The sequence below is a fragment of the Macaca thibetana genome, chromosome 16 (genome assembly GCF_024542745.1).
Source record: "Macaca thibetana thibetana isolate TM-01 chromosome 16, ASM2454274v1, whole genome shotgun sequence".
Classification (NCBI taxonomy): Eukaryota; Metazoa; Chordata; class Mammalia; order Primates; family Cercopithecidae; genus Macaca; species Macaca thibetana.
Genome location: NC_065593.1, coordinates 52,250,510 through 52,271,811, shown reverse-complemented (window position 1 = coordinate 52,271,811; position 21,302 = coordinate 52,250,510). Strand labels below are relative to the sequence as shown.

At 50.8% G+C, this 21,302-nt stretch overlaps 3 protein-coding genes across 4 annotated transcripts in view; 1 reads left to right on the top strand and 2 right to left on the bottom strand.

Moving 5' to 3' along the window:
• BECN1 (beclin 1) overlaps positions 1-21,302 on the top strand; it is an 84,868-nt gene that overhangs the window by 31,343 nt on the left and 32,223 nt on the right. The gene's annotated exons all lie outside the window — the stretch shown is intronic.
• On the bottom strand, positions 6,476-13,653 carry AOC3 (amine oxidase copper containing 3). Of its 2 annotated transcripts, none has more exons than XM_050762627.1 (4): positions 11,651-13,653; positions 9,873-10,158; positions 9,022-9,151; positions 6,476-8,323 (listed from the first exon to the last, which is right to left on the bottom strand). In XM_050762627.1, the coding sequence occupies exons 1-4, from the start codon at positions 13,248-13,250 to the stop codon at positions 8,048-8,050; spliced, it is 2,292 nt and encodes a 763-aa protein (XP_050618584.1). In that variant the 5' UTR covers positions 13,251-13,653; the 3' UTR covers positions 6,476-8,047. The 2 variants fall into 2 exon arrangements, with proteins under 2 accessions (XP_050618584.1, XP_050618585.1); XM_050762628.1 differs by lacking the exon at positions 11,651-13,653 and adding an exon at positions 10,303-11,603.
• On the bottom strand, positions 13,882-20,874 carry AOC2 (amine oxidase copper containing 2). Its single transcript, XM_050762629.1, has 4 exons — positions 18,420-20,874; positions 15,204-15,489; positions 14,854-14,983; positions 13,882-14,507 (listed from the first exon to the last, which is right to left on the bottom strand). The coding sequence occupies exons 1-4, from the start codon at positions 20,005-20,007 to the stop codon at positions 14,241-14,243; spliced, it is 2,271 nt and encodes a 756-aa protein (XP_050618586.1). The 5' UTR covers positions 20,008-20,874; the 3' UTR covers positions 13,882-14,240.

Genomic DNA, 21,302 nt, shown 5'->3' with positions numbered 1-21,302 from the left:
TTCTTTTATTTTACTTTATTTTTTTTTAAACAGTCTTGCTCCATTGCCCAGGCTGGAGTGCAATGGTACAATCTCTGTCTCCCGGGTTCAAGCAATTTTCCTGCCTCAGCCTGCAGAGTAACTGGGATTACAGGTGCATGCCACCACACCCGGCTAATTTTTGTATCTTCATTTCATTTCATTTCATTTATTTCATTTCATTTCATTTATTTCATTTCATTTCATTTCATTTTGAGATGGAGTCTTGCTCTGTCGCCCAGGCTGGAGTGCAGTGGCACAATCTCAGCTCACTGCAACCTCCACCTCCTGGGTTCAAGCGATTCTCCTGCCTCAGTCTCCCAAGTAGCTGGGATTACAGATGCACGTCACCATACCTGACTAATTTTTGTATTTTTAGTAGAGATGGAGTTTCACTATGTTGGCCAGGCTGGTCTTAAACTCCTGACCCCAAGTGATCCACCTGCCTCGGCCTCCCAAAGTGCTGGGATTACAGGCGTGAGCCACCGTGTCTGGCCTCTTGTTATTTAAAGCTGTAGAAGTAGTAGGGCTCATTTCAAGGCTGTAAGAAAAGTAGGGTTCCCCTTTCCTGCAGGATGGAATTTCAACATAATAACTCCCCCCTCTAGGCATGTGAGCCCTTCTTGTCCTCAGGGAAACCAAGAACCATATTTTCTCTTGCTGAGCTGGTTTTGATGCTCTGCAGAAGCTCTTCATGAAAAAACTGTTTTTAAAAAAAAGTTGGGTTTTTTGTTTTTCTGTTTCGTTTTGTTTAGTTTTTGAGACACGGTCTCACTCTGTCTCCCAGGCTAGAGTGCATGGAGTGCAGTGGTGTCATCATATAGCTCACAGCAGCCTCAAATTCCTGGACTCAAGCAGTGTTCCCGCTGCAGCCTCCCTAAGCTCTTGGATTACTGATGACAGCTCCCTGGATCAACTCGAGAAGGAGAAAGGTTTTTGAGAGATCCCCTACAGAGTGAGGGCAGGTCTTAGGGGAATTTTGTGGGATTCACAAGTAGGGAGTGTGTGTGTGTTAAGAGAAAGAATGGCTAGAGCCGACTCTCCTGCCCAGCAAGGCCTTAGGGAAGTGATAGCCTTAGAGGGGAACTCATGCCCAGGTCCCTCCTCTGTCTCCACCTTGGCAAGACTTGGCGAGGCAGTGGAAAGTGAGTTTAACAGCAGTGATCACTGTCCACTGAAGACTAGCTGACAGTCCCTGAAAGTCCCAGATTCCAGAGTCTTACCTAACCCTAAAGATGAGCACTCTCAACAAACATGCCTGGAGTTTAATTTCCTGCCAGCCGGGTAGCTGAGGGCACAGAGCTGGTTATCTAACATAAAAAAATAAGGCCAGGCATGGTGGCTCATGCTTGTAATCCCAGCACTTTGGGAGGCTGAGGCGGGTGGATCACCTGAGGTCGGGAGTTCAAGACCAGCCTGGCCAACATGGTGAAACTCCGTCTCTACTAAAAATACAAAAATTAACTGGGCGTGGTGGCCCACGTCTGTAATCCCAGCTACTTGGGAGGCTGAGGCACAAGAATTGCTTGAACCTGGGAGGCGGAGTTCGCAGTGAGGCAACATTGTGCCACTACACTCCAGCCTGGGTGACAGAGCTAGACTCTATCTCAGAAAAAAGGAGGAAAGAAAGAGAGAAAGGAGGGAAGGAAAGAAGGAAAGAAGGAAGGAAGGAAGGAAGGAAGGAAGGAAGGAAGGAAAAGGGAAGGAAAGGAAAGGAATGGAAAGGAAAGGAAAGGAGGGAAGGAAGGAGAGAGAGGGAGGGAGGGAGGAAAGGAAGGAAGAAAGAAAAGAAGGAAGGAAGGAGGGAAGCAAGGAAGAAGGAAGGAAGGAAGGAGAAGGGCAGGGAAGGAAGGAAGAAAGAGAAAGAGAAAGAAAAGAAAGAAATAAAGAGAGAGGAAAGAAGAAAGAAAGGAAGGAAGGAAGGAAAGAAAGAAAAGAAAAAGAAAAGAAAGAAAGAAAAGAAAGGAGGGAGGGAGGGAAGAAGGAAAGAAAGAAGAAAGAAAGATGAAAGAAAAGAGAAAAGAAAGAAAGGAAGGTAAACGGGCATGGTGGCTCACGTCTGTAATCCCAGCACTTTGAGAGGGTGAGTTGGGAGGATTGCTTGAGCCCAGAAGTTCAGGATCAGCCTGGGCAACATTTTGTAGAGACCCACATCTGTATAAAAAAGTTAAAAAAAAAAAAAAAAAAAAGAATTAGCTGCTGTAAGGCATGATCATGATGCCATTACACTTCAGCTTGGGCAACAGAGCAGGATGCTATCTCAGAAAAATAAACAAAAAGAAAAGTGACATTTAATAATTACGCCCAAATGTTGGGGAGTAAAACTCACAACCAATATTCCCATCAATGAGCAGTAACATGGAGATGAGGAACTAGAAAGCTTCTTGAAGTCAAGACAATGGAATTACTGTAACTAAGGCAGGAAAGGGTCATTGGAAACAGATTGTGAAGCAGAAATTTAAAGAAAATAAATACTGCATGTACTCACTGCAAGAAAAGTAAAGGTTAAGTGAAAAACAGAAGTTTTCTTCTACTGCAGGCAAGGCTATAGACAGGTCATGGTGACCTAGCCTGCAGAAATAGGCTCCAGACACCCCCGAACAAAGTTAAAAGAAGAAAAACAAATTTCTTTGCTGTCTCCCCTTTCTCTAACCCATTAATTATGACTATGTTTGCCAATACTTTTATTCAGTAAAATTTGTAAGTTTCTGTTTTACAAGTTATACCAAGTCAACAGTTATGCTATAGGTTACGTGACTTGTCACTGTATAGTTTACTGTCTTTGTCCTGTTTCTGTGTACTAGCCTATGTAAGCTAAACTCTGTCTTTGTTCAATGCTCAGCTTTTTAGATGTGAGTCCACTGAGCCAGTGCGCACCTAATAAACATCCTCCTGTATTCACCCATGCTAGTCTCTCTAGTCCTCTGTGTCCTGCAACAGTTGTGTGACCTTTAGGATAAAGGAAATAAAATCTAATGTCAAGGCCTAGCCACAAGGCAATCCATCCCAGCCAGGGAACTTGTGTCTGGGCCCTTTGGTAAGTTACAGTCAATAGTGAGGAAGGTACCTCCAGCTCTCGGCTAAGAACATGCCATTAAGATAACGAATGCTGGAGCTGAGCACAGTGGCTCACGCCTGTAATCCTAGCACTTTGGGAGGCCAAGATGGGCAGATCACTTGAGATCAAAAGTTCGAGAACAGCCTGGCCAACATGGTGAAACCCTGTCTCTACTAAAAATACAAAAATTAACTGGGCATGGTGGTGGGCACCTGTAATCGCAGCTACTCAGGAGGCTGAGGCAGGAGAATTGCTTGAACCTGGGAGGTGGAGATTGCAATGAGCCGAGATCACACCACTGCACTCCAGCCTGGGTAACAGAGCAAGACTGTCTCAAAAAAAAAAAAAAAAAAAAAATGACTAAGGTTGACCAGGTGCAGCAGCTCACACCTGTAATCCCTTCATTTTGGGATGCCAAGACTTGAGGATCACATGAGCCCAGGAGTTCAAGACCAGCTTGGGCAATATAGAGAGACCTCATCTCTACAAAAAATTTTAAAAGAAAATTAGCCAGGCACATCCTAGCTACTTGGTAGGCTGAGGCAGAAGGATTGCTTGAGCCCAGGAGTTCAAGGCTGCAGTAAGCTATGGTTGTGCCACTGCACTCCAGCCTAAGGGACAGAGCAAGACCTTGTCACTAAAAAAAGAAAAAAACAGAGAAAAGATTTATTTTGGTTGAGCATGGTGCCTCATGCCTGTAATTCCAGCACTTTGTGAGGAAGAGACAGGAGAATGGCTTGAGCCCAGGAGTCCAAGACCACCCTGGGCAACATAGCCAGTCCTTATCTCTACAATAACTTTAAAAAATAAATATATATAGGCTGGCGTGGCGGTTCATACCTATAATCATAGCACTTTGAAAGGCCAAGGTGGGCAGATTCCTTGAGCTCAGGAGTTCAAGACCAGCCTGGGTAACATGGCAAAACCCTGTCTACCAAAAATATAAAAAATTAGCCGGATATAGTGGTGTATGCCTGTAGTCCCAGCTACTTGGGAGGCTGAGGTGGGAGGATCACTTGAGCCTACAGGGTGGAGGTTGCAGTGAGCCAAGATCGTACCTCTACACTCTAGCCTGGGCAACACAGTGAGAACCTGTCTCAAAAACAAAACAAAACACCAAAAACATATATGTAGAGAGAGATATTCGGCCAATGACAAATATTGACAGTTAAAGTAAGAAAGGCTGGCTGGGCATAGTGGCTTACACCTGTAATCCCATCACTTTGGGAGGCCAAGGTGAGAGGATCACTTGAGCCCAGGAGTTTGAGAGCAGGCAACATAGTGAGACATGGTCTCTACAAAAAAAAAATTTTTTTTTTGTAGACAAAGTTTCACTCTTGTTGCCTAGGCTGGAGTGCAGTGGTGCAATCTCGGCTCACTGCAACTTTCACCTCCCAGGTTCAACCGATTCTCCTGCCTCAGCCTCCAGAGTAGCTGGGATTACAGATGCCTGTCATCACACCCAGCTAATTTTTTGTATTTTTAGTAGAGATGGGGTTTCATCATATTGGACAGGCTACTCTTGAACTCCTGCCCTCAGGTTATCCACCTGCCTTGGCCTCCCAAAGTGCTGGAATTATAGGCGTGAGCCACTGTGCCTGGCCTACAAAAAATTTTTAGAATTAGCCAGGCATAGTGGCACACGCCTGTAGTTCCAGCTACTCAGGAGGCTGAGGTAGGGGGATCGCTTGAGTCTGGGAGGTTGAGGCTGCAGTGAGCCATGGTGGTACCACTGCACTCCAGCCTGGGTGACAGAGCAACACCTTGTCTTAAGGGGAAAAAAAAGAAAAGAAGAAAGAGAAAGAAAGAGAGAGAGAGAGAGAAAGAAAAGAAAGAAAGAAAGAAAGAAAGAAAGAAAGAAAGAAAGAAAGAAAGAAAGAAAGAAAGAAAGAAAGAAAGAAAGAAAGAAAGAAAAAGAAAGAAAGAAAAAAGAGAGAGAGAGAGAAGGGAAGGAAGGAAGGAAGGAAGGAAGGAAGGAAGGAAAGAAGGAAGGAAGGAAGGGAGGGAGGGAGGGAGGGAGGGCTGAGATCACCCAGGGAGGACTTCCAGAGAGAGGAGAAAGGAGGACCAAGGACAGAGCCCTAGAAAACGCAAGAGCTTGGGGCTCCATGAGTAGATGAGGGGAGCAGAAGTCAAGGAGCCTGAGAAGACTGAGAAGAAACAAATATGGATGAAAAGGGGACAATGTTAGGGAGTCAAGATGGGAGACAGTTCTGAGAAGAGAGGACAGTTGGTGTTGTCAAATGCCACCGAGAGGTCCAGAAAGTAGGCGGCCAGGAGCTCCTATTGATTTTGTGTTTAGGAAGTCACTGGGGGCCAGGCGCTGTGGCTCACACCTGTAATCCCAGCACTTTGGGACGCCAAGGCGGGCGGATAACTTGAGGTCAGGAGATTGAGACCAGCCTGACCAACATGGAGAAACCTTGTCTCTACCAAGAATACAAAATTGGCTGGGCGTGGTGGCAGGTGCCTGTAATCCCAGCTACTCAGGAGGCTGAGACAGGAGAATTGCTTGAACCCAGGAGGTGGAAGTTGCAGTGAACCAAAAGTGCACCATCGCACTCCAGCCTAGGTGACAAATGTGAAACTCCATCTCAAAAAAATAAAAAAATAAAAAAATAAAAATATAAAAATAAAAGAAAGGAGAAGTTCAGGTCCTCAAGTCAAAGGGATTATGAAGCCTGCATCCACGCCTCATCAGGCCATAGCATCCACCTTTCTCCTGCATCTGTCCTGAGTCTGCCCTTCTCTCCGTCTCTCCCCGTCCTCCTTCACTCCTGCCTCTGCTCCTGGCCATATTATGAATTAATACGCCATTGCAGGCCCCCTGCTCCTTACTGAAGGCTTTCTCCCTGTTCTTTAGAGCCTCATTTCTCTCCAGCTCACTGACTCCTCCCCATCCACTGTTCCACTGACCTGTGGCAGAACTTGGGCTTGGGGCAGAACAGACAGAAGGTAACAGAAGCTTCCATGATGCTGGAGCTCCTAGAACATATTCTGGTCTTTTTCTGGTCAGAAGCTGAGTGGCATCCAGAATGTGTTTCCTGCACTTTACCTCCTGCCCTGGCCTGGGCTTCTGGCAAGCATAAGTCCCCCCTCCAAGTCCCCCCTCCTCACTGCTTCTCAGTGCCCCTCACTGAGAGAGAAAGAGAAGGAGAGGGAAAGGGCCGGCATGGGGTGTGTGTCAGGGAATTAACCGAGGTTTAACATTTCCTCAAAAACGTACAAGCATGAGAAGGTAAAAGAAGTTACTAGAGGCCACACTTGCTTCTCTGGGTCTCAAGAAGTGGAGAAAATTTCATCCCTGGTCCTATTCCTTAACCCACTTTACCCTACCCCCAACCTGTTCTCCACCAAAAAAAAAAAAAAGTATCTGTAAAAAAAAAAAGTCAGTTCCTGTTTGGGCCCATTTATTGTTTATTTTGAATAGGTAATACAGTCACATGGTTCAAAATTCAAAATGTACAAAAGGGTATAAGTGTTAAGACCCTTCCCTCCCCTGTCCTCAACCTCCTGGTTCCCCTCCCAAAAGTAATCAGCGTTATCCATTTATTCTGAATAGGTATACATAAGCAAATATGTCTTTATATTCTCCTCCTTTCTGAAACACAAATGGGAAGTGCACTATACATATTTCCGTGGCTTGCCTTTTTCACTTGAAGATTATTACATATTAGTATATAAAGGCATACAATTATTTTTCAGCTGCATACTATTGTATTGTAAGGCTGTATCAGAACTGATTTAACCAATCCTTTAGGGAAAAAAGTTTCTGTTGTTTCTCATCTCTTGCTATTTCTTTGTCCTCATCCCCAATCCAGACCTCAGGAGGGACAGCAGTGACGGGTACGGAGCCCAAGCCTGGACCAGGCCAGGCCCCGCCCCACCCACACCAGGCCCCTCCCCCTTAGGCCAGACCCCCACCTCACCCAGGGCCCAGCTCATTTGCAATCCTGAATGTGATTGGACAGTCCCTCCTGGCTGGGTGGCCAGAGTTCTAGGGGCTTTGGCTCCTCATCTTTGATGCCCACTCTTGGTTTCCACTCCAGCCTCCCAAGCAGGTTGTTGCAGAATATAGAGCCCTGGTACAAAATACCCATTCTTCATTATCACTGCACCCACAAAATCGCTTGAAATGCTAACTTGAGCTGCTGCTGTCACGATGACCATCCTCCTCTAGAGAGCATGAGGCAGGCAGACACAAATGCACAGAGGCAGCTGTCCTGAAACACACCCAGCCCCAGGACAGGGGTAGGAGCAACTCCTACTCCCAATAAGCAACAGACGCAAGGGAACGACACACAGGGATTGGCCTCCAATTAGGGGTCCCATTGCATCTTTGAGACTTCCACAGGGCTGGAGAGGAGACTGAAGTTGATTGAGAAGTGCGGGCTGGGGGAGCACCAGGGGCTGGGGCACAGGGATATCCCCTCAGGATTCGGGAGAAATTGCAGGATAGAAGAGAAGGCAGGAACAGGACGAGGAGGAAGTAGGCGAGAGGAAGGAAGACAAGAAGGAAGAGACCTGGATGAGAGGGAACGTGAGCAGAAGCGTCCTATCCAGCTCAGCTACGGACTTGCAGGACTGGCAACCCCACCCTGGGGTCTCCAGGGAATAACCCCCTTTTAGAGTCCTTAGAGATGGCCTGAAAAGATTTGGGAAAGCCAGAGAGCAAAAAAGGGAGCCGTCTAGGGAAGCCCTCAGCCATGGTTCCAGGCTGGGCCATGCCCTGGCCTCACTGGATGGGAACTCAGCACAGCTGGCATCAACAAAGCTGACTGTCCCCTGTGTCAGGCATCACAGGGTCAGGAGGCTCCTGGCATAGAGGGGATGCGAGGCAGGGCAGTGGAAGAAAGAGGGTCCTGGCGCAGGGAAGAGGGGACCAGGCTGCCGGCCCAGTGCCCAGCTGCTCCCCGTCCCTCACACCCTGGCCCTGGAGCCCTTGGCCACATGCCCCATCCCAGGGACCGCCTAGTTGTGAGAGAAGCCCCCGTGGGAGAAGGCAGGGAGGTCGGGGGCACAGGCAGCAGCCTGGGGCAGGCAAGCCAGGGGGTTGACCTCACAGGCCTCAGCATCCTGGTCCTCTCGGAAGTGGATGGAGTCGGCAGAGTAGAAGGAGGGGTCTTCGTCAAAGAAGTTGTAGGGTCGGAGGAAGAAGCCCACGCCATTCCCCACAGTCACCGTGTTAGGAATGTCCTCTGCATGTGGGATGTGCAGAAAACCAGCTGTCACCCAGGCCACCAAGTCCTAGCAGGGGAGAAGAAAGAGGGTCACGAGGTCTGGCTTTGCTGAGGACATGCCCTGGTAGGGATTCAGCTCACCAGCCCAAGCATCATGAGTCTTTAAACATTTTTTCCTACTGGATAGAAGTCAAAGCATAAGTAGTCCATTTCATATTAGGAACGCCTGCCTCCCTGTCCCTGGCTTGCAGCCTCCATCTCCGACATTTCCCATCATATCGCCCACTGCCTACCTACCCCCAGAGGGTGACACCCACAGGCTACTTCAGCTCCTCTTCTCCTAACTCTCCAAGAGTTCCCCACAACTGAGGGAAGAAGGGTGGAGGAGTGAGAACCAGCGCTTGGGAGGCAGAACTAGGCCAACACTGTGAAATTCAAGTCAGGAATGGGAGAAGCTTCAGATATAGGAGATGTCATTTTCGTTGGTAACTTCCATCCCTCCTGAGTCCTGGAGCCTAGAAAGGACTCAGTCCATGAAACTGGAACTAAGAGGGCTCTAAGATCTCAAGGACAGGCCCAGGGTCTCACTCAGCGTCTGAATACGGACACCCAGCTCAGAAAGGTTCCCTCAAAGGATAGTGATCAGACCTACTGAAGTGCAGAAGGCAGGAATCAGCACCACCCCTGAGAAGTGCAGGTGGTTTTCAGGGACCCTCCCAAGAGAAAGTAAGGCTCATCCTGTGCCCTCTGTCCCGGCCAGCTGACCTTTCCAGCAATGGTCTCGTTGTTGATGAAGTCACTGAAATCCACAGTGGGGGCCCAAGGGTCATTCTGATTGAAAACGCTGCTGCTACTGGGCTCCTCCTCCTTCCGCTGGGTCACGGCCAGCTGGTACCTAGGGAGGCACTGGTCAGGCCTCCATGGCCATTGACCCCATCCTGCTGCCTGATTGTGACGAAAGGGAACTGAGTGCTCAGAGCTCAGCTTCCCCAACTGCATTGACACAACTGACTCGGCGCTACAGAATCCCCGACGACACCCTAAAGGGGGTCAAGTCCTCCTGTTTATCCCCAGCCATTTCACAGCACAACCCCTCTCCCATCCAAAACAAAAGAGAGTTCTCACTCCTGGGCTTTAGCCTCCAAGGGGAAAATGTGCCCATCATGGTTTCTTCGGATAACTAGAAAAACCTCTGGCCAGGCGTGGTGGCTCATGCCTGCAATCACAACACTTTGGGAGGCCAAGGCGGGTGGATCACGAGGTTAGGAGTTCGAGACCAGCCTGGCCAACATGGTGAAACCCTGTCTCTACTAAAAACACAAAAATTAGCCAGGTGTGGTGGCGTATGCCTATAATCCCAGCTACTGGGGAGGCTGAGGCAGGAGAATCGCTTGAAACTGGGAGGTGGAAGATGCAGTGAGATGGCGCCACTGCACTCCAGCCTGGGGGACAGAGCAAGACTCCATCTCAAAAAAAAAAAGAAAGAAAAGAAAAGAAAAGAAAAGAAAAATCTTCCTGAGAGATCTCTCCCCTCACATACAGGGTGAGCTGAGTGTCCGCCAACACTCCTTTCCCACTCTCACTGCCCCCCTCCTCTCTGACTGCCCACCACTCACCTCTCCCAGCTGAAGCCTCTCGCCATGGAGCTGTTTTGGGGCAGTGGCTCGCCAGCAAAGCTGAGCATCTGGATGCGGTAGCCCCGCGGGTGGCCCCACTTGTTGCTGTGGTTGCTGGCCAGGTACACGTAGCGAGGGGTGGCGCCTCCCACGAGGAAGGCGGCCTGCTCCTCTGTCTCCAGCAGCTTCCGGGTCACCTGCAGCCTCTGCAGCTGGTGCTCAGGGCTCCAGGGCACAGCCATGGGGACAAAGACCATATCCTCGGCCCAGACCCAGTTCTCCAGTCCTGCTCAGGGTGGGATGGGGGAGGGCCTGTCATGCAACCACCCTGGCCCCTCTGGACTCTGCCTCCACCTGGCTTCAGACTGGGGGCCAAAGAGCAGCCCAGAACTGAGTGTGCCCCTGCTTTTCTTCCCTCTCCCCAAGATACCTCCAATCCTTCAGCCAAAGCTGTGGACCTATAAATTAAAATATTTCATCAGGGATTTCATTCCATTTCACTCATTCATTCTTTCAACATTCATTAGCAGAGAGGACTGTGCTTGCCCCTGGGGATAGAGAGGAATGAACATCATCCTTACCCTCTCGCTTTCCACGCAGACAGGCAAACCACTGACTGGCCTGTCCTGTGGGAGGAGCATGGCCTAGGCAGCTTCCGGGCCACAGGAATACACTTGCAGGCAGGAAAAGGGGGCCCTTCCGGGCAACTTTTCAGCCTGGCCTTAAAGGATATTACCAGAAGAGATGACATGGAAGGACATTCTAAGCAGAGACAAAACATAAGCAAACAAGAGGATGCCTGACTATAACGTGTGAAGTGCGTGTCCACGGACATGGAGTATGTGGGTATAGCTGTGCAGAGCACGGCAAGGCAGGTTGGAGCTGCACTGTGAAAGAAAGAGTTTGGAGGGGCTTCTGCGGACAGGATCCCACAGGTGATGAGGAATGTGAGAGCTGAGTAAAAGGCAGGCTGGTGTGGATGGGAGGCCCTCTGGGTGCAGAATGGCTCTTGGATCTGAGAGCAACAAGAGCGGAAACAGCAGAAAGAGGGCTGGCACCTGCAGGGCATGGCAGTGTGACCCAGCGAGATACTGCAGGTGCAGAATAGAAAGAAAAAAAAAAAAAACACCTGGTGACTGACTCAATGTGGGGAAGGACAGTGAAAAGACAAAGATGAAGACTTCAAGCCATCATGTAGCCTTGGCTCTCTGTGACCAGACTCCAGGATCTATCCAGAATGCTCTACAGGCTCCATGTGACCCTCACATGGATTGTGAATTGTGACCAGAGAAAGAAGGAAAATCAGGGAGGAGGAGGGTCCACCTCCAAAGGAAATGTACAACCTGGAATGACGGACCTGCACACGCCAGGGACTTGGTAGAATGCAAAGAGATCCTCCAACACACCAGCACCACAGGCCAGGCACAGAAATGAGCTGACAAACAGAAGGCTGCTCCCAGCAGCGGAGCCCATATAAGTACAAGCGAGGGAAGAGGGCAATGGGAACCCTGTTAGCCCAGATCCTGCCTCCTCCCTGAGCTTGGCCATTTCCCAAGATCTTCTGATGAGGTCACGTGGAGGAAGGCTGCAGCTTTGCACCCAGCCAGTGAGCTAAGATCCAAATAAAACTCAGCTGCCAACTCTCTCCCATCTAGCAAAAAGGGAAGCACAAAAATCCACATCTTCCTTTATGGGATAATCTACACAAAACCCAAAGCAAATGGAAACAACTTTTCAGCCCTTCTTCCAGAAGCCTTCTCCCCACCAAAATGTTTTACCTCCTACATCCAGATCCACCTTGAAGTGGGCGCTGTGGGTATGGACCGTGCCCAGGGTGTGCTCTGCAACTTGGTTCCCGTACTTCCCGGTAGCACCAAAGAGGAATGCTGAGCTGATGTAGCCCGTGGCATAGAATCGGGTTTCTATGGCCCCACTGGGGTGGAAGACCATATCCCACACATAGTCATAGTTGAGCAAGGTGGACACAGATCTGACGACCAGCACTGTTTCTGCAAGGCCCCCAAAGTAGTGGGAGTAGAGATCTGAGTAGTGCCGCCGCAGGGGGAGGCCCTGGTTGTGTTCAAATACACAAAAGGCATCACGTATTGTCTTGGGGGCCTGGGACTCCAAAATGAAGTGCCAGTCCACGTAGGTGGCCAGGTAGGGGCAGTCCACCCCACGGGTCAGGGGCGTGGTGTACTTGCCCATGCCAAAGCCTCCATCCACATAGCGGGTCATCATTGCTGCTGGGGAATTTCCACCATAGACGGCCAAGGCTTCTTGGAGGCTGATCTCATAAACTAGTCTTTCTCCCTGGAAGCAAACGTCAAAGATCCTTGGGCCGCTGAATGCTCCGAGGCCAAAGGAGAAAGTCCACAGTGAGGAAGCCACTCGCCTTCCCTGGACACTGAAGCGGGGGCCCTGGGGATGGAACTGCAGAGGGGGAGCTGGACCCGGGGGCACAGGGGACTTCAGGGACCAGGACCCACCTGTGCCATTGTCTGGGATCAGCACCACGTTCACAAGGCCGGCCTCAAACTGGGCCTCCAGCTGGGCCAGGCTGTCGTAGTAGCGGCCTTGATAGAACACCTTCTGGATGGTCCAACGGGCAGGGTCCAGGGCCTTGTGGTTCACTAGCAGCTCCAAGCCCACGGGGTGCAGGAAGAACCCAGCCCCTGAGATGTTGTAGTAGAGGCCAAACCAGGTGGCCCGGTCCCCTGATTGCAGACCACGGGGAGCCGTGGTCATTGTCACCAGGTTCCGTCCCCGGCGCTTGTAGAAGCAACAGTGGTGGAGAAGCCCAGAAGCCTGGGGCAGCTCTCTGTCGAAGATCATCTGGTCTATGTCCAGGTACTCTCGGAATAGCACGGGGCGTCGGTGATAGGGCAGGGGGCCTCCATGACGCTCCACGGTCACGTCCCGCATATAGGAAGGGTGAGGCAGTGGCCCCACCACCAGCTCACTCACGTTGGGCTGGAGTTGCCTGCCAAAGAAGACGATGGCCAGTGCCTCCCGGGCAGGTGGGGGGCTCCCCCTGTCCAGGTGAGCCAGGGCTGCAGCCTTGGGAGGCAGCTGTAGCTCCACTGAGAAGACACAGTTGTCCGAGGGCCGGGCCTGGGCTGCATCCACTAGCCCTGGCCCCAGTCGCTGGGTCAGAAAGTGCATCACAGCTGTCAGCTCCTCTCGGCTCAGGTCTGCAAACAGCTGGCTCTGGCCAGGGTGTGTCCAAGGCTGGGCACTGGGAGATATGGAGGCGCAATGGGGAAGCTGGCTGGGTTCACCCCCATCTCCACCCCTGCCCACCAGCAGGACACAAACCAAGGCAAAGATGGTGATGACAGCCAGAGTGAGGAGCACCAGGATGGTCTTCTGGTTCATTTTCCCATGAAGAGGGGCAGTGGATCCAACCAAAGGAGAGCAATGTATTCTCACGCCAGCACGACGGGGGCTCTGTTGGCTCCTGGACGGGGGGGCTCCCGGACTCTGGCTGAGGTTCCCGGTAGTCAGATGCCTGGGACTAAGGGTGGGAAGGACACAGGAAGGCTGGGGCAAGGGGGCGGGGTGGCTGGGGTTGGAGGCGGGTCTGAGCAGCTGTGATTTCCACAGACCTTACATGGTTTTGTCTTCCAGGCTCCAAATCAGACTACTTTCTGGGTCAGGGTTGGAGTTGGGGAGAGTTGGGGCTAGGGGGAAGGGGAAGGAAGATTTCAAGATAATGCAGCACCGGGAAGGAGTAGGATCTGCGCAGAGCAGCCTCTCTTCCCCTCAGCCCAGCTTCTTCCCCAACCCTGCACTTAGTCAGGGCCAGATGTTTTCCTGTAACTTCAAACTATTGTTCTCCTTTCAAAGACCCCCACCCCTGCCCCTTCAGCTTTCCAAACAAAATTCCTTGGCCAGGTCTATCTCCCTTGCCCTCTGTCCCCCACTGCTAATTTCCCTGGCCAGAGTCCTTAGTATGCTCCAGGGGACTCTAGCTACTTAAAAGGTCAAATAATAAATTCAACTAAAATTCCTCTAATACTTTTTATTATAAATTACATATAACATCTGTTTTACAAAATTCTATCTACTCTTCCTTTTGAATGCACATGCATAAAAAGATGTCTGGTGTAATGCGAACACCACCTTTTTCTGAGTAGTAGGATTTGTGGTATTTTTGTTTGAATATTTTTAAATCATTTTTATAATTTAACATTTTAGAGATGAACAGGAAGTAAGAATTAACCAAAGGGACTAACGGGGTTTTCATGTGAGAGAAACATTGAAGGGTGGGGAATCTGGGGAGCAGGTGTGAAAAACACCAGGAACAGAAGTAGAAACAGGGAAAGGTACATGTGCCTAACCATCCCCCCTGCCACACCCTCAGGACTAGAAGCCTTGGTAAGAGAAAGAGGGTAAGTCCGGGACACAGGCTGCCAGGTCGGGGAGGCAGGCCACAGGATTGACGCTGCAGAGCCCAGCATCCTGGCCCTTCTCAAAGTAGACACTGCCAGGGGAGAAGATGGACGGGTCCTCATCAAAGAAGTTATAGGGTCGGAGCAAGAAGCCAACTCTGTTCCCCAGAGTCACTGTGTTGGGGACGTCCTCGGCATGGGGAATGTGCAGGAAGCTGGCTGTGACCCAAGCCACCAGATCCTGCAGGAAGAGGGAGGAGCTGGAGGACTATGGAAGACCCAAAGAACCACCATTCAGCCACAATCCCAGCCTGCAGTCTCAGCCTGGCTTCCACTCTGCCTAGTCTCATGCCCATACAACACATGGCACAATCTATGTAAGCAGCTATGCGGGGAGAGGGGGAGCCAGTGTCCCAGAGCTAATCTCACTCCAGGAGGGATGACATGTGTTGGTCATCAGAAAACTCCATGGCCTCTGAATCTGTGAACTGGAAATCGGCCATTCCCTCTAACCTCTGGCCAGAGGCTGGGCAGCCAATACACCATGCCCACAGGTGTCCCTTTCCTATGTCCCTAGGGCAACCAACCTCTCCTAAGAGGGTTTCATTGTTGATGAAGTCAGCAAAGGTGACTGTGGGAGTCCAGATGTCATTCTGGTGATAGATGCTACTGCTCTGTGATTCCTCCTCCTTTCTCTGGGTCACCACAAGCTGGTATCTGACCAGGAATCGTAAGAAGGTGGTGTTGGAAGATGTCAGGTGCCTTTCCTGGCCCAGAAGTCCCTTAGATCCGATTCTGTGTGAGACCATTTCCCACCGTGTATCTAACTTGGGTTTGAGGGGAGGTACAGGTAGCCATGGGCAGGGAGTTTGTCTCCAAGGGCTGGGGTAGGTGAGGGGCAGTCCTTTCCTTCCACCCAGGCCAGGGCCCTCCTCACCTCCCCCAGCTGAGGGCCCTCTCCATGTCACTCTCCAGGGGTAAGTGTATGCCAAGGGGGCTGTGGATCTGGATTCGGTACCCGCGCTGGTGACCCCAGGCATTAGTCTGGTTGCTAGCCAGGTAGAGGTAACGGGGTAAGGGGCTTCCCAAGGAAAAAGCTGTCAGGTCCTCCTTTCCCAGGACCTGCCGAGTCAGCTGTGGGCGCTGTAGCCAGTGCTCCGGGTTCCAGGGGGCGGCCACAGGTTTAAACACCACGTCTTCAGCTACCACCCAGTTTTTCAGCCCTGCCAGGGGGAGGGAAGGGAGATGAGTTCCACACCAGGTAAGGTCTCTGGGCCAGGTCCCTGTCTTCCACATGATGTCCACTGCACTGGCGTGACAAAAGGCAGAGAGAGCATCAGAGCACACTGTGCTGGGAGCCAGGTCTGGGTAAGCGCAAGTTCCTGTGTTCTTCCAACTTGCCTTGTCCAATAGGGTAACCACTAGCCACACGTGGCTATGAAAATTAAAATTCAGGGCCAGCTGAGGTGGCTCACAGTTGCAATCCCAGCACTTTGGGAGGCTGAGGCGGGTGGATCACGTGAGCCCAGGAGTTTGAGACCAGCCTGTGCAACGTGGTGAAACCCTGACTCTATAAACAATAAAAAAATCAGCCAGGCATGGTGGCACATGCCTGTGGTCCCAGCTACTTGGGAAGCTGGGGTGGGAGGACTGCTTGAGCCCAGGAGGTTGTGGTTGCAGTGAGCTGTCACACCACTGCACTCCAGCCTGGGCAACAGAGCAAGACCCTGTCTCAAAAAAAAAAGAAAAAAAAATCAGTTCCTCAGTCACACTAGCCACATTTAAAGTGCCCAGTTACCATACATGGCTAGTGGCTACTGTTTAGAGCCACAACACAAGCACAGAACATTTCTATCACTGCAGAAAGTTCTATTAGCACTGGACTACCAAACAGTCCCTGGACCAATTTGCTTCTCTGATTCACTTTCTGAATCCCTACACTGGGCATGATTAAAGCTGTTCTATGGCTGTGCCCAGTAAACAGAAAAGCACATGCAGCTGACTGATGACATTCGTTTAACTATGAAAGGGATAATGATACTTGTCGTGGAGAAGCAAGTTGAAAAACTGACTCCGGAGCCAGGTGTGGCAGCTTGCAACTTGGGAGGCTGGTGGCAGGGTGGTGCAGATCCCTTGAGCCCAGGTGCTGGAGACCAGCTAGGGTAACAGAATGAAACACTGCCTTTTTAAAAAATAAAAAAAATTTTTTTTAAACTTAAACAAACAAACAAACAAATGCCAGGCATGGTAGCTCACAGCACTTTGGGAGGCCAAGGCGAGCGGCTCACTTGAGACTGGAGTTCAAGACGAGCCTGGCCAACATGGTGAATCCCCATCTCTACTTAAAAAGAAAAAAAAAAAAAAAACAGGTGTGGTGGTGTGAGCGTGTAATCCCCGCTACTCTGGAGGCCAAGACACAAGAATCACTTGAACTGAGACACAAGAATCGCTTGAACCTGGGAGGTGGAGGTTGCAATGAGCTGAGATTGCACCACTGCACTCCAGCCTGGGCAACAGAGTGAGACTCTGTCTCAAAAAAAAAAAAAAAATTGGGTGTGGTAGTGTGTGCCTGTCATCCCAGCTACTCAGGAGGCTGAGACAGGAGGATTGCTTGAGACCAGGAGGTTGGGGCTGCAGTAACCTGTGATTGCACTACTGCGCTCCAGCCTGGGTAAGAGTGAGACTGCCTCCAAAAAAGAAAACCCAATCCCTTCCCATGGTCCCCTCATACTCCTCCCAGCTCTGAGGCTTCACTTTCGATCTCAGCAAGGTGGGAAGTACTGTCAGTCTTTTTCAGAAGCGAGCACATTCATACCTTTGTCTGGGAGCTCCTTGGAATTCTACAGCATCCATAACCTGCATCGCCTAACTCAGCATTTGGTCATACACTTTCTGCAGGTCTGGACTGTTAGTTCCTTTCAACGAGACCTATGTGAAGGCGCCTGGCACAGGAGGGACTGCACTGAAACTGGTGCCTCTGCAGCCATCCTGTGTGCTGGTGCCTGACACAGCCTCTCTGGCCCACAGCAGCAGCCCATGCTGTACATGCTAGGAGTCCAATAAATGTTACTTCCCAAAACAAGGCTCTTTAATGCCAAAGATGCTGAAAAAAACTTCCAATCAGAAGACAAGTCAAAATCCAAGTGTGTCAACGAGTAATCTAGTTAAAAAATGATCATTTCAATCATGCTATTAGTCCTCCCTACCCTCCACGCCACTGCGAACACAAGTGCAAGGGCATGCACACAGACACATGCAGGCATGCACGTGCCATGTCTTTAGACTTGAGGATAAGAAAACATTTCACAAGAAATACTAGTTTATGTTGCATTATACCTGGGCAGTCATTTCCTATCCCATCTCCCGCCACCCTCTTTAGTTTCCCTTAAAATGGGGAGGGTCTGGTGAGTTTCTAATTTTCTTTGTGGATCTAAAAGTCTGTGAGTCTGTAAGTTCCTTTCTGTCCTTGTCAAAGTCTGTCAGGAACAGCAAGTCCTCTGTGTGCTTTGAGCCCTTTGTGCTTGAGAAATCTCTTTCCATACTTGCAGCAAGCTGTGTGCCTGCCATGAGTCAACAGTGATGACAGGAATAGGATGACCCTCCTGACAAGGAGTGGCCCTATCATGGGGAGCAACCCCAGCTTTGGTACCCTCCCCTTCCCAAGCCCCAGGTCCACCCCGACCCTGAAGACTCTGAACAGACTGCTTCTGACCTTGGCTCAGGACCCTGCCCTCCCCACCCTCACTGACCCTCAGAATTAGCAAGAAGCAAAGTGTTCCAACTCCAGCCCCATTGGGCCAGTTCACCCACCCAGTGTCACTTGAGGCTAAGGCAATCATGCCCAGCCATTACATTTAAACTAGTAGGCAATCATGCCCAGCCATTACATTTAAACTGATTTCACAATCACAGGAAGTCAGAGGGGCTAGGCAGGGGAACCCTTTTCACCTTTTGCCAGATACCCAGTAGCCCAGTACCAGACTGACTGCACTGAATATGCTTAAACAGTCCCTGTCCTGTTGCCACTAGAGCTGTGGTGCTGGAACACCCCGCTCTTGCCACTTATCTGAGCTTGACCTGGGAGATTCCCTTCCCTTCCCTTCCCTCCACCCCACCTGACCCCACCCCCAAGCCCTCATCCCTTAGCACTCACCTGCCACATCCAGGTCCAGCTTGAAGTGGAAGGCATGTGTGTGCACCGTTCCCAGCACTCGTTCCCCCACACGGTTCCCAAAGAGGAGGCCCTCCTCTCCCCCTTTCAGGAAAGCTGTGTTGATATAACCCGTGGCATGGACCCGCCCTTCAAGTGCCCCGTTTGGGTACAACACAAAGTCCCAAATGTAGTCATAGTTGCCCACAGATGACACAGACCTGACCACAAGGGCTGAGCTGGCCAAACCACCATAGAAATGATTTTCAAGGTAATTGTGGTGCCTTCGGAGGGGCAGTCCCTGGGCTTCCTCAAATATACACACAGCCCCCGGAAGCAGCTGGACTGCCCCTTTGCCCACTAATATATGGATGTCCACCATCGTGGCTTGATAGGGGCAGTCCACTCCCCGCACCAAGCCTCGGCTGTTACGGCCAAGTCCAAAGCTGCTATCCAAATAGCGAGTCAGCATCGTCTTGGGTGAATCGGCACCATAGATAGACATACATTCCTGGACACTGACTTCATAGGCTACTCGCTCACCCTGGAACCGAACATCAAAAATCCTCAGGCCGCTGAATACCCCATGGCCAAAGGTAAATGACCAGAGGGAGGATACCACCAGGTTTCCCTGCACACTGTACTGGGAACCCTGGGGTGAGAACTGAAGAGGCGGAAGAGGACCTGGAGAGTTCCGAGACCTCAGGGATGAAGCTCCATTTGGTGAAGGTAGAGGAACTCTAACCACTTCCAACCGGCCAGACTTAAACTCCCGTTCCAACTGGCCCAAGTCTGCATAGTAGTGCCCAAGGTAGAAGACCCGCTGGACAGTCCAGTGGGCAGGGTCCAGGGCCCTGTGGTCCAGTAGTAGCTCCAGCCCCACGGGGTGAAGGAAAACACCAACACCTGAGATGTTATGGTGGAGGGCCATCCAGGTAGCTCGGTCCCCCGCGCGCAAGCCCCGAGGGGTGGCATGCACAGCTGCCAAGGTAGAGCCATTGTAGTTGAAGGTGGAAGCCAGGAAGATGGGTGCCTTGGGTAGCTCCACCTCTTTCAGATGCCTCCACATCTGCGTAAACTCAGCTCTCAGCACCGGGCGACGGTGATAGGGCAGGGGCCCGCCGTGACGCTCCACAGTCACGTCCCGCATGTAGGAGGGGTGAGGCAGCGGCCCCACCACCAGCTCACTCACATTGGGCTGGGGTTGTCCACCAAAGAGGACGATGGCCAGTGCCTCTCGGGCAGGTGGGGGGCTACCCCTGTCCAGGTGGGCCAGGGCTGCAGCCTTGGGGGGCAGCTGCAGCTCCACTGAGAAGATGCAGTTGTCGGAGGGCTGAGCCTGGGCTGCATCCACTAGCCCGGGCCCCAGCCGCTGGGTCAGAAAGTGCATCACAGCTGTTAGCTCCTCTCGGCTCAGGTCTGCAAATAGCTGGCTCTGGCCAGGGTGTGGCCAGGGCTGGGCCCTATGGGATACAGAGGGGCAGTGGGGAGGCTGGCTGGAACCACCTGGGCTGGTCAGCAAAACATAGGCCAGGGCAAAGATGGTAATGAGGGACAGTGCCAGGAACGCCAGGACTATCTTGAGATGCATAGTGGATGCTGAGAGCTGAAATCAGAGTTCTAACAGCCGCTCCTTCCAGTTACTGACATCAAGTCGGGGTTTATATTCACTAGGATGGAGAGGAATGGAGAAAACTCCACCCCATGGGTTGGGCAGGAAATTTCTGACCTTGATTTATGTAATTCTGTTCCAATTTTCTGTCCTGTGGTTTGGCCCAAGGCACTGCTTCCACATGCATAGCCTCTTCATTGCCCCTGAACTCCCACTGGTAGCAGTCAGTACCAACTACTGATTTTCACCATTTAGACCAGATGAAAGGGAATCTGGGTTAACGATGCTAACCTCCAGTTTCCACCCGGAATGGGTCTCAGGAAGAGTACAAACCTCAGATGCCCAATTAAGTTCTGCAGCCTGCATGCAAGCACTGAGCTGTCCATTTTCCTACCTCCTGGCAGGAACTGCATCCCAACAACTCCAGGATTCACTGCCATGTTCAGCAGTAAGCACTGAATTCTGCCTGTTGCCTAATGCCAAGCCCTTGATTTGTAGTCAGGTCTTTTCCATCCAGTGGAGTGGCTGAGAGCCTGGGCTTAGTAATCAGGTTTGTCCACCAATCCCAGTTCCCTCAGCTGTGTAACCTTAGCGGAAATACTTATCCTGAGTCTCAGTGTCCTCATCTGTAACAAATAGATACAACTACCCTACAGATTCCTAAAGATTAAATGTGATCATGCACATTAGGTACTTAAGAGCCTGGCACAGGGGAGGCACTCACAAACCACTAGCTTTTGGTAGTCATCTCTGAAACAGAACAGAGCAGCTGCTCCTCCACTGTTCAAGACCTTAAACTCTTTTCACAGAGACAACGAGGGGATCATTGGAAATCAGAAGGCTACTTGCAAGGTGCAAGTTGAGGAAACTTTTATTTCAGAGGGAGATCGATTCCTAGGCAGTCCTCCAAGTAATCTGAAAACCAAAACTATGAGTCTCCTCAAGAAACTGAAGACATTATTCAGGGAGAATTAGTATAAGGTAAAGAAAATGATTGGGCAGGACATGCCTTGAACCAGGTCATTCCTTACACATGGAGCGATAGCAGCCTCTACTGGCAGCTCACGGGTATCACTCAGGAAGAAGGAACTAGGATCTTCTGAAAGTAGGGAAAGAAGGCAGCTTAGGTCTGGGAAGAGCTAACTTTCCCATAATTCAGACTGAACACAAATAAAGCACCCACCCTAGCTCAGTAGGCAGAAGCCTCAGTCTTTCCACTATACTGGGGAAAAGATTCAGCTCAACTGGCATAAGGACACACAACAGGGTGGCTA